This window comes from Plectropomus leopardus, chromosome 8 (assembly GCF_008729295.1).
Source record: "Plectropomus leopardus isolate mb chromosome 8, YSFRI_Pleo_2.0, whole genome shotgun sequence".
Taxonomy (NCBI): domain Eukaryota; kingdom Metazoa; phylum Chordata; class Actinopteri; order Perciformes; family Serranidae; genus Plectropomus; species Plectropomus leopardus.
In genome coordinates this window covers 33,133,696-33,146,624 of record NC_056470.1, presented here as the reverse complement: position 1 = coordinate 33,146,624, position 12,929 = coordinate 33,133,696, and the positions used below count along the sequence as shown (strand labels likewise).

The 12,929-nt window shown below is 43.8% G+C and overlaps 1 protein-coding gene across 1 annotated transcript in view; it reads right to left on the bottom strand.

Moving 5' to 3' along the window:
• The window catches only part of fam120c (family with sequence similarity 120C), a 28,882-nt gene that overhangs the window by 6,083 nt on the left and 9,870 nt on the right, over nucleotides 1–12,929 (bottom strand). Inside the window, exons 4-14 of the mRNA XM_042492322.1 lie at nucleotides 12,499–12,627; nucleotides 10,999–11,101; nucleotides 10,452–10,516; nucleotides 9,842–10,116; nucleotides 7,663–7,825; nucleotides 7,455–7,538; nucleotides 5,834–6,005; nucleotides 4,379–4,628; nucleotides 3,417–3,531; nucleotides 1,851–2,060; nucleotides 624–864 (exon numbers count right to left, since the gene is read on the bottom strand). Coding sequence (XP_042348256.1) covers nucleotides 624–864; nucleotides 1,851–2,060; nucleotides 3,417–3,531; nucleotides 4,379–4,628; nucleotides 5,834–6,005; nucleotides 7,455–7,538; nucleotides 7,663–7,825; nucleotides 9,842–10,116; nucleotides 10,452–10,516; nucleotides 10,999–11,101; nucleotides 12,499–12,627 — 1,807 coding nt within the window. The remainder of the gene's footprint in view (nucleotides 1–623; nucleotides 865–1,850; nucleotides 2,061–3,416; nucleotides 3,532–4,378; nucleotides 4,629–5,833; nucleotides 6,006–7,454; nucleotides 7,539–7,662; nucleotides 7,826–9,841; nucleotides 10,117–10,451; nucleotides 10,517–10,998; nucleotides 11,102–12,498; nucleotides 12,628–12,929) is intronic.

Below are 12,929 nucleotides of genomic sequence, written 5' to 3'. Positions count from 1 at the left end.
GCTCAAATGCAATATTTGTATTCTAGATAATATTAAAAAACGAATATATCAGCTCTGCTGTTCAGTGAAGTAAAATGACTGTTTTTCTCGGTGGATTCTGGCATTTTTGATATAACGGTTTCAAATTCCAGTCGGTACGGGTAGTCTTACGGCGTCTTAGTGGTGAAAATATCCTGAATATAGCATAAGTTACGCTTAAACTGATATTGATTTTTTTTTAGGTGGCTTACAACGAATCAATGAAGGCAGAGTTTGCTCAGTTTTATTATATGTACGTGACACGCCCATTTTTTACCTCGAAGGTATTGTAAAAAACATTTCGATTGTAATGCGGTCTATTTCATAGACTGTATAAATAATATAAGATCATTGCAACTAGCAATGAAATGAAAGAGGGCAAATCTCCACCTGCCTTGGTGGAGTCGGACATAATTCCATCACTAAGCCGATTCTTCCGCAGTGCTTGTATACTGGGACAAGGACAGCAGTCCAAATAAAAGCCGTAACCGCGCTGTAACTGTAGCTGAGTGTGTAGTACAGAATAAGGACAAAGCGAAGATGATGTCTGCATCGATCTAAATGTCAAAGAATGATTGGAAGAAAATAAGAAAGCATCTCTGTACCTGGGAAGGCTCTGGGTCTGTGCTGGGCGGGGTGGTGTGGATGATGTGGGTGATGGTGGGGAGGCATGCCGCCCATGGGGCGAGGTGGGTAAAGAGGAGGCATGGGGTAGAAAGGGGGCACCATGGCAGGGGGGAGGAAGGCAGGAGGTGGAAGAGGAGGGGGAGGAGGAGGAGGGCGGGACAGGTTGATGCCCTCGAGGATTGCCTGACGCATCTTCTCCACTTTGGACACCAGCTCCTCCTGCAGAGCAGAGAGACGGCGGTGACTGATGCAGCTACAGAGTTACTGATGTGAATACGACCAACGGCCTGAGAGCGTCTGAGCGGAGACACTGAGCGGTAGAGATGACCCAAGATGAGCTTAAGGATCCATATCTGGGAAAATCAAACACGGATCTTTTCTTTACTGAACTCTTCAGAGTTTTGTCCTCCTAAAGGTGCTTTTAAGGTTGGGCATGTGACACTTCTGATGCTCGACAGAAATGAAACAGCCGTGGGTTGTTTTTTAATAAACGCTTAAGTCTTCACGGTAATCATTAATTCATATACCAGTAATATAAGCTTAAAATATTTAAAGTTTTGAATCAGGAGCTTCAGCATTTGAACCCAGGAGCTCCTGAAAATAAGATGGATTACATTTAGAAGGCTACAGCTGATATTATGTGTCAGATAGTCTCTCTGGGACAACTTTTAGAAATGAGTGGATCTTCAAGCGATTAAAAATGCAAATAAATTGCAACTGGATTATGTGAACAGCATATTCTAATCCTCATTCGCAGAAAAAACAAACATCTCTGAGCGTTGTTCAGTGTGCTCGGGCAGAATAAAACCTCCGTGGTTTCTTGATAAAAAGTCAATGCACAAACCCGCGATTTATAAATATCACATTGAGCTCCCCCTCTGGCCTGCAGCCCCCGTTCTGTGGATGATAAACGGGCCGCAGACTTCACTCTGTATCAACGGTGAAAAAGGAAATACACCAAGTGCTGCTGGACGGAGCAGCGAGTGACAACAACCCGCCCACATGCAACAGTACCGTCTGCTGTGGAAGCGCTGCACAGATCGAGGGTCTATGCACATGTTCGTAGGTGTTACTTCTGGCTCCACAGGTACTATACCGAGAGCTTAAAATGCTTTTAAAACTGAATTTAATTAATGGTTAATGAAAAAGACACACATTCATTATATCCTCCGTTTCTTTCACCTTCCTGCCAGAGGATTACGTACCTGCCCCTCACACATGTCCAGCAGGGCGGCCCTGTCCCGGGCGGCCCGGGCCAGTTTGCTCTGAAACAGTTTGCCGTCAAAAAAACCCCAGGGGCAGCAGTGTTCCCATGGCAACGGCTGACCGCACACATCGTTGATGAACAGCGCCGTGTCCACACCAGCCATGAAGAGAGAAGCCAGCTGCACGCCGCGGGCATCCACCTTCTCCACCTGACAGCAAACACACCGAAATAAAACACTTTTAAACTGTGGGCAGAGACGAGCCGGAGAGAGGAGAGAGGAAGTGACACAAGATCACGAGGTCTTGAACACATTAGATGTACGTAGCTTTTAACACCAAAATCACTCAAATGAGTTTTAATAAAAGAAGTGGAGTTAGACTAGTATATTCAGCAGCTGTACCACCAAGTTTGAGGATGCATTACAGCTCATGTATACTTAATACGCCCTTTACGTCCCAAAATAAATACGTTCGTTTTAAATGCTGTAAGTCAGAACAGTTGCTGTGTAGATGGCCCCTCAAACATGCCAGTTCTGCCTCGGTATCAGCGGGTACACAATGTTTAAGGACTCGGATCATGTCCTGACAAATTTCACTAATATACATCACTTTATAAAAGATTCATTTCTTGACATTTCACAACAGAAGAAGGTTTTAATAGTAGTTTATCTTCTAAAATTACGCTAAAAATCACATATTTACAATAACAAAATCTTGTTGCTGATCTATTTGCTTTCAGATCACAAACTGGGCTGAGACTCTCCTCCTCATGTGGTCTCCGTCCAGTCGTTCAGTCCACTCTAGAGTCTGACTGATACCTTTCAGAGAAGCCAAAACAAAGGCGACAAAACAGGCAAAAAGAACAGGGTTTGTTCAAACCGAACTAAACAGGTTTGTGGTGAAAGCACTCTGAGGACGCATCTACTCATCAGAATTTTGAGCGACCGGGTGCACTGAAAAAACAGACCGAAACAAGAACATGTAACGAAGAACCAGAGGTGTCTGCTAACTCATGTTTTATTTGCTCCGGCAGACGTGTGTGTGATCCTCCTCCCGTTCAGACAGATGACCAGCCGGCCCGCTGTGGGTCAGTCATTATCTAAAATAATGCAGGTTTGATGCTTACGTCGGGGATAAGACAGCGAGCGCAGACCTAGCTTTGTAAAGAGGAGCGCTGTTCAGGCATTTTCAAAAAACAACGAAGATGACAGCAGCTCATATGAAACTTTCTGTGAGAGCACGACTTTTAAATTCTGATGGCAAAAGCGGATATACTGATGGTGCACAGTCGCAGCTCATCTCTACACTGTTGTCTTCTTTCATTTGTCCGCTGCTCAGTGTTTTGTCACTCTGATTGGTCGTAGGGCTTGTTGTTCACGCCCTCCAGAAATTCCCAAACAAGGAAAGGGACTCCAGACTGATTTTTGTGAGTTGATCAGGGGATGTCAGGCTTTTGAATTAAAATGAACTAATTAGGACTAAAATGAGAACTGTGAGCGGAAATATGAGTATCTTGTGATCAAGTGACTTATCCGAAGACGAGGGAGTGAGGAGTGGGGCCTCACCTTGAGCTCCTGCAGCTGGTCGGGTTCGTAGAGCTGGCTGGAGACAGCCTGAGCCAGAAAGGCATCTAGCTCATGTCTCTGGAGGATCCTTCCTCCGGGCCACTGCATCATATACCTGAGAGAGAAGGAAAAACAAAGCTAACTTTAGAGCAGAGTGGCAGCGTACTGACGTCAATAGTTTACAGACTGAATTATCACCGTGCACTAAAAACATTACAAGGCTCTCAAAAAAAGAAATGAGTGCTGAGTCCAATAACGTGACTTTAGTACCTTAGTCCGGGAGACTCAAATGGCTTTGCTTTGGGGGCCACTTTCATAAAATGACAAAAGACCAGGGGCCATTTGGGGCAGCAGCCCCATACATGTTTCTAGGGATTTTAGGACATTTCTAAGATTTTAGGACATTTCTAGGATTTTAGGATGTTTCTTGAATTTCAGGACATTTCTAGGATTAAAGGCCCTTTTTAGGATTTTAGGGCATTTCTAGGATTTCAGCATGTTTCTTGGATTTTAGGACATTAGGGGCTTAGCTACGATCTCTGTCGGGGAGTATGGGGGATCCTCCACTGTCTTTTCTTTTTTTTTTTAAAAAAAGCAAGCTCTATTTTAATGCTGTTTTATGCACTCTGGCACCTTAAGTATACTTAAAGTATTAAAACAATTCCCAGTGTGATTCACTTTATCTTTATTGTGAATTACCAACATGATGCCGTGCTACAGTGACAGCCTGTTGCAGCAGTTCATTTGTGTGTTTTAAAAAATTTCCTGGCAATCAATAAAAAACATCTATCCATCCATCTATCCATCTATCCAATCGTTTGGGGGCCACCCAGCGCTCTATTGGGGACCAGATTTGACCTGCGGCCGAGAGTTGAGTATCAGTGCCTTAGTCTTTATTCTCACATGTCAACAGCGACTCTGTGATGATCAGTTAACATAGATGTCCACATCACTCATCGTACCTGAGCACGCAGCACATGAGCAGCAGATGCTGTGGGACCTGTGCTGGGTTGAGGAGGGCTGGGCAGTCAGAGCGTAGGCAGGCCAGGAAGGCCCTGGTTCTCCTGGAGCGGTCCTCGCTGGCACGACCCAACCACAGCCGCCGCAGGTTGGGGCAGGTCCACTCCCTGAAACACAGGGCCGGGACCAGCTCCGGAGTCAGGGCCGACTTGGCTTTACCGCTGCTCCACTCTTTGACAATCACTGGAGGAACTGTAACACAGAGGCAGGAGAACGGTGTTGAAAACTCAGCGCTGGTCCACATAGCAGCCAGCAACATTTTCAGTTGTTTCCAATGAGGAGAGACCGTATGCAGCCGCCGAGTAAAAGCACAGCATCCAGCGTCTTTCTTCAGAGCTCCGCGGCGCTCTCGCGTGTTCGCTCCGAGTGACCTTAGTTGAAAATCTCATTACATTTCAGAGAGGTGCTTGGGATGTCACTGCCGCCTCTTTAGCTCAGCTACCGTCACAACAAACACAGAAAAGCCCATTTATTGGAGCAGATCGATCAGACACTAAAAGCTGCTGAACGGGTGTCGTGCTTTTACCACCATACATGTTGTAAACTTGCCGTTAAAGGAACAGTTCAGATTTTTACAGGGTACTTATCCATGGACAACATACTACAAACAGTCAGTCAGCACACCCCCAGACTGGAGAGACAGGCTGGAGTCCAACACGCTTAACCCCTAAATTCTACCAGGTCCATCAACGGTGCATTACGGCCTTCACACGGCCTCCAGAGCCAATAGCAGAAGTTCTAGACAATGAAGGTGATTCCACCGCACGCACATCAGAACGTCTCAGCAGCGTTACAGACGCTGCTCGCCACTCTGCTCAACGTAAAATACGCGCCAAGTCTATTTTTGCCGGAGACAGCACCCACAAAAAAAAAGAAATTATTGGACAATCAATGTATGCAGCCCAGTTATTGGATTAAGATGTAACGTTATGTTATAGGATCCACGAGACTCAACAAAAGAATCGATAAGCTCAAACTCAAATCGATTTTCGGGCTGGAAAAAAAGTGGACCCGGGTCCTCAATAGAACTGGGTTTTGATCCCCGTCTCTTGTTAACAAAGCGTTACATTAACTGTTGTCATAGAGACCGTTTATACCTGGTTCTAAAATGTGTTTCGGTGACCCAAGCAGCGCCCAGAGGACGATGTTTCAGCATTCGTGTAGGCAGTAGAAAAAGACCAACTCGATTCCAAGTTCCTGCATTCTCATCCACCACAGAAAATATAATCTATATAGCTACTGTTATCTCGGTATTGTAGATCTGTGGAAAGCTTTAACCTTTGGCTGGATTCCCAAAAACACATCAAAGATTAGATGTGAGCGTACGTACAGTCCACACACTCTCCTGTCCTCCGTACTCCTCTCATCTACTCACTCCACTCAGTCCCGGGACCTACCTTCCAGGGGAGCCCTCTTGCGGAGAGCGAGCCTCTCCAGGCGGCGGTGCGTTTCAGCCAGACTGAAGAGGACGCCGTAGGCATACTGTCTGGCAGCACGGAACAGCAGAGAGGCAGGAGGCAGCTCCGAGTTACACTCATCCTCTATACACACTGGCATCTTCATCTCTCCCTGCAGGGGGGCGAGGAGAGGGAGAGGTGATCACAGGGAGGCTCTGATGTCCATTTTTATAATCTTTCCAAGATGACTTAGGGGCCTTGCAAAGGTAAAATACATGCAAGTAGAGACAAGCACTCATCAGCCGCTTCATGAGGTACACCTGTTCAACTGCTCCTTAATGCAAATATTTTATCAGCCAATCACATGGCAGCAACACAATATGTGGTTGTTGATGCCAGACGGGCTGGTTTGAGTATTTCAGAAACTGCTGATCTATTGAGATTTTCACGCACAACCATCTCTTTACAGAGAACGGTCCGAAAAAAAACAAAACAAAACAGCGAGCGGTAGTTTACTGGGTGAAAATGCGTTACTGATGCCAGAGGTCAGAGCAGAATGGCCTGACTTTTTCGAGCTGATAAAAAGGCAACGGTGACTCAAATAACCACTCGTTACAACCGAGGTTTGCAGAGGAGCATCTCTGAACGCACAACGTGTCGAACCTCGAAGCAGATGGGCCACAGCAGCAGAGGACCACACCAGGCGCCACTGCTGTCAGCTAAGAACAAGAAACTGAGGCTACAATTCACACAGGCTCACCAAAACTGGACAACAATAACAACGACTTTATCTACATAGCTCCTTTCATAACAAACAATCAAAGCAAAGCAGAAACGGGATACATAGACGACTATAGAACAACGGAAAGCCAAACAGTCCTATTGAACCCAAGCGAGAAGAAACTAGGACAGAGTTGGGATAAAATTAAAACCAGAGGACAAATAATGCAAGACGCAGGACACATGATGTCCATATGAAACAATAAAAAAAACGACCAAAAATAACAACGACAGAAATGATAAAAGCAATCAAACTACAAACAAAAGGAAATAAAAGAGAAAAAACATAAATGAAAATGGTAAAATAAATAGCGGTTCAGGGGGTGGTGGGGCTGAGTGGTGTGGGGGGATATTTTTTGGCACACTTTGGGCCCCTTAGTACCAACTGAGCTTTGTTTTAATGCCACAGTCCACCTGCGTCTTGTTGCTGACCATGTCCCTTTATCGCTTTATGATGCACCTTCTTCTGATGGCTACTTCCAGCAGGATAACACACCATGTCACACGGCTCATACCTCAAACTGGTTTCCAGAACATGACAATGAGTTCACTGGACTGAAATGGTCCACAGTCACCACATCTCAACCCAATAGGGCACCTCTGAGATGTGCTGGAACGGGAGATTCACATCATGCCCGTGCAGCCGAAAAATCTGCAACAACTGCGTGATGCAATCATGTCAATATGGACCAAAATCCAGCAACATGTTGAATCTTTGCCATGAAGAATTAAGGCAGTTCTGAAGGCAAAGCGGGTCCAACCCGGTACCAACAAGGTGTACCTAATAAAGTGGCCGGTGAGTGTACATAAACACAATAAAATCAAGAACAAAATTGTTTACCTTGGTCAATATGTGATAAATCTGGGGATACATCAGTCCTCTTCTGTGTCTGTGCTCAGCTACACGTAGAACCTCAGCACTGACCTGAAGAAAACAAACAAACAAACAAACAAACAAACAAACAGGAAACATGGTGACAACTTTTCAACAAGACTTAAAACTCTTTATTTGGTTTGAATTTTTGTTTAAATCTCTCCTGGTGACACACCTGAGGCAGAGGAGGTGTGGTTATGTCCATGTGACTCCGCGTCGCCATAGACAACAGTGACGGAATGTTTGACCCGCTCCCGTTGCCTTGGGAACCGTCTCCAGAGGCAGAGCCCCCCCTTCCAGCAGGATCCTCCCACCGAGAGGGCTTGTCCGTCAAATGGCTGAGAGAGAGGGTTCATGGGAGTGTTTAGTCATTCAGCATGTGTGTGCTGATACACATCACAGTTTCTGCAGACAAAACACTTCCTCAAACAAATACATTTCTACCAATATATTTCCAGGACTTTTCCATGACTTTGAGGCAAATGTTAAAGACCATGAATTCTCTGAAATGACCATCGATAATCCTTACTGGTTCTTTATTGCTATTACTAAAAATATAATGAATTCAGAACAGCATTAGCACTGAATATTTAAATATAATTTATGGTCTGTTTTTCATTGATGAGAGGGACGGGGAAGTGCAAATAGGTATATTAGGTATATTAAATCATTTTTCAAGCACTTGGGAGGCATCCAACTTTAAATTTTGGTATTTTGTATTTATTTCACTGCTGTTTTTTTAATCATCTGAAAATTTGGAGCATTTTTTTCTTCAATTATTTATTGGTGACTTAGAAAAAAATTAAAAAAAAAACATTTTATGAGTTTTATTTGGTTTTTGTTTGATTTAAATATCACCAAAATAACACTATTTATCACAGCCAGAAACTGTAAAAACAAAAATTATTGATGGATTTCAATTTCCTACGGTCCTTTAACACCTCGTGTTTTATTAAACAGGTTCTTGAAACAAATTTCCATGACTTTTCCACAACTTTCAGGGTATACTTGATTTTCAAAAGACTTTTTCAGGCCTAGAAATATTCTATTTGTAATTTCCATAACTTCTCTCGGTTTTTCATGACCGTATGAATGCTGGAGTTTGATGCTTATTGCAAAAAGGATATTAGCAGCAACATGAGCTGCTCAGAAACTTAACACGGATGATAACACGTCCGAGGTGTTCCTATTCAGACTTTTAAACTTTTTTGAGCACTGATGGGTCAGTAAAACATGGAGAGACAAAAACTTTAAAATCTCAAGCGCATCTCTGCTCCTCCTCGTCCTCCTCCTGTAATTCCTCAATCTCTAAACTGTACCCTCGCTACTTCACGCTGTAAGCTTGTTGACAGAAAGCCAGCCAGTCAACACGTCTATAACTGTGTCCGAAATTATTCACTTATTCACTACTCCTGACTCACTCTATCGTGAGCTCATCTGCAATTTAAAAATACACATTCAGACTTTTACTTGCTTGCATTGCTGTCGCACATTAAAATAATGCCATATAATCGGCAGCTTGTGGTCAGTCTATAAGAAAATACTGACATGAATATTTGTGTACTATACTGAGTGTACTTTCCCCAAATGAATACTTTGCGGCCGTTTGTGTTGAGATGCGTGACATTAAACATGACGTTTTACTGTCAAACGGACGGGAGGAGAGCAGACTGTCCTACAGACGTAAGTAATTTTCCATTAAATATTCTACATATTAAAATTTGTTTTACCAGTTAGTCATGTATCAACATGTTGATATAATGTGTGACGTTATGCATTACACCATTGCGGCAAAAATCATGACTAGTAGTAATATTAGTGTTATTAGCCCTCTTTTGTACAGCTCTAGAGAAAATCATCTGCCGATTTATTTGATTTTTATTATTTAAAATGTATTTATCATCATTTTTAATTTTTTTTTAATCATTTTATTTCATTTTTTATTTTCACGTGCACATTGATAAATGCAGAGCTTTGCGTGAAAATGACCGTACGTCCAACTTTCTGTCATACATTTCTTTTGCAAAGGAGGGCCATTGGAACATTATGCTTCTTGTGTACTTTCGCAGTTTGGCCTCTCGCATCATTTTAAAAGTGGCTCTGTGCGAAATTCAGACTTGTCTGCACACGGTTCTCAACATGGAGGCAGCTGAGCCAAAAGACAGAAGCCAATCATGCACACGATAAAAAAAGAGACACGAGACGCGAGACACGAGACGCGAGACACGAGACGCGAGACACGAGACGCGAGACACGAGACGCGAGACACGAGACGCGAGACACTCTCGAGCTGCGGATAATTAACACCTGATCGGGTGTGAATGCAGCCTCAACACGACTTGCGTGCGTCTTACTTTGCGTTGCTGTCGTTGGGTTCATCTCCATCTGATGACGATGAAGGAGACGGAGAGGGACCAGACTGGGTGGCGGTGTGATGATTGGGTAATCGGTTTCCCCCCTGAGTGGAATCATATGGAGCCGACCAATCAGAGAAGCCCATCTTGTTCGTAAGCGAGTCGTTGCAGTCTTGGGACGGTGGCGGCGCGTTCTGGAACAGAGGGGTGGAGCCAGGTCCGTATGGCGCATTTTGATAGGGTGGCTTTAACCCTGGAACCTGGGGGGGAGGGAACTGTGAGAGGAACAGGAGAAAGAAAATTGGATTGAAAAAGGATGAAAAGGAGGAGGAGGGAGGAGATTTCAGGGACATGAACTAATACTGTCCTATTTTATTTCAGATCAAACCAGAAGCATCTAATCAAGGCTGGTGGGAGGATTTGAGACGGGAAAGGACTGCGGCCTCCTCCTCCTCTCAGCCAGTTTTTCCCCTAAATGAGCACATGCCACAAAGGGATTTCAAAGAGCAAAAACTTAATCCACTCGGCTACATGTAGATTCATGTAGAGAGCAGGGAACAAATTACACACACATCAAAGAGGACAAAGGATTATCGGGCTAAGAATCTACCTGATTTTTTCCAGGCTGCATAGGTCCCATGTGGCCAGGTGGTCCCCCAAAACCAAACCCAGGTACTGAGCAGGAAGAAAACAAGGACGTTAGTGAACATTTTCTCTTTAAAAACACATATTTAGAGGGCAAAAAATGATTGCATTTTGGCGTAGACCAGTGTTACTCAAAATGGGGCTTTTAGACCAAATCTTACCACCAATTCTTAGAAATGTCCTAAAATCTTAGAAACGTCCTTAAATCCTAGAATTTTCCTTAAATCCTAGACACATCCAAAAATCTGAGAAAAGTCCAAAATTTTTAAGAAATGTCCTGAAATCCTAGATATGTCCTACTATCCTAAAAACTTCCTAAAATCCTAAAAATGTCCAAAACTCCTAGTTATGTCCTAAAATCCTAGAGCCAACATAAAATCCCAGAAACGTCCAAAAATCCTAGGAACGTCCTAAAATCCGACAAATGTCCTGAATTCCTGGGTATGTCCTAAGATCAAGCATAGAAAGTTGAGTATTCCTGGTACAGACTGTCGTTTCTTCTTCTTACTCACGGATGAAAGAGGAGGGCCCCATGTTGGGCGAGCGAGGTTTGGAGGCAGCTGAGAAATACTCCACAGCTTTCTTGAATCGCTCCACCTTGTCCTCCATACGAGACTGAAAAGGAAGCAATCAAAGCATTATGTCGACATGCTGCGATGACGACAGTGAAAACGCTGAGAAGCTCAGCTGGAGGACGCACACATCTGTTGCTGAGTTTTTCCTAATTCAGACCAAAGAAAGAACCAGAAAGAAAATGGTACTGGATCTAGAAATCAGGGTTCCCACACATTCAGGTTGACGTATGTGGCCGGTGTTTCGCTGGCACTAAGACTGTTGTTCAAACTACAGCCTTTACTCCGCATTTTCGTATTACCCGCCACTGTGGACTTAAAGAGCACTGAGCCGGATCTCTCTCAAATTCGGACTGAAATCTCATCAAACGGTAAAACTAAGCAGCGCTGATCAAAGACAAATCAAGACGATGTCACTGCACTACCAATTTAGGAGTCGCCCCTCTGATGGGTTCGAGCTCCTCCTCGTTTTGAGTCGGGCGGTCGGCGTCAGTGTCTTGACCTAAATGTCAACGTTCAGCATCGCTTTCCAGCTCCGCCATGTTTTGGCTTACATTGTGTAGACGCCCCCTCGGCCACGCGGATTGACGCATAGCGTGACATAAACGACAAAAACAATATAAGCATAACATGAAACAATGGACTTTTTTTTATCACCGCCTGATATATTTCGTCATTTTGCACAGCCAAACTGGTAGTTGTAGATTTTCTACATCTGGAGCAAAACCGTAATGTTTCTGTTTTCTCTGGTCACGGATTGGAATTGAACTGTGAGGTGCAAAGAGTTTTCCACCCCGAACCATAAAAATAGATTCAACAGGGACGTGGATTTGATGAAATGTTACTGAACTCTTCGTCCTAAATCACAAACACACAAACGTACGTGACTAAAAAATCAAATGTCCACTTTGAGAAATCAGCTGATTTGTCTTTGCTGTGTAATAAACACTGTAAACGTAGCAGCAGCTTCTTCTGATGAAGTGAAACCACATAATCCTGGTTTAACACTGATGTGTGAGGAAGTCCAGACGCTGACTCAGGGTCTTGTGTCAACAGTGACGACCTATTTAACCAACAGCAACAGTCTGCTTTGTGCGGTCAGAGATAGATAATGAAAGTAAATTTCAATCAGTTCAAATTAAATCCAAATAAGAGAGGCGATTGTTTATTTTTATGATATTGATACCATTATCGAGACTTGTTAACGATTCAAGTCCTTGTTGATACAAATATCGATAGTTTTCTACCATCTGGTGGAAGGCAAAAATACCTTTTTAACAGGACTGGTTTTACTGTCACTTTCAGTCGTAGAGTTCAGGTTGTAGTTCTACCTCTACTATTCATTTTGTATTGCTGGAAAAACAAATTTCTAACTGGATTTTGATCCCCATCCCTGATAAAGAAGGCTGACAAAAACTCATCAGTGCACAAAAGACCCACCTGTGACTGTTTGAAGACATCTCTGGCGATGGCGTCGAGGTTTCCCAGGTCTTTGATGGAGGAGACGTACTCAGAGACGGCCTTGATCACCACCTCACAGGGCGGCAGCACCAACTGGTGGGCTCGCACCTGAGGACAGCAACAGCACAAAGGTTTTCATGCACATGAAATTCCTGGGTGAGCGTGATGATTAAATATGACAATGGGAGGCAGAATCAAATCTGCTTGTTTAACCCACATTTTTAAAAACAAAATCAAACAAAATAATAATAACGCGGTACACTGTCGCTGGTGGTGCCGAGCCGTGAGTCTGCGGTGTGAAGAGTGGAATAACAAATGACTGCACGCTTCATATCTGCAGGAAAACGTCAGTAAATTCGAGTAAAATGAAGACTTTGCTTGACCCGTGCAGATGAGCCACAAGAAAAACA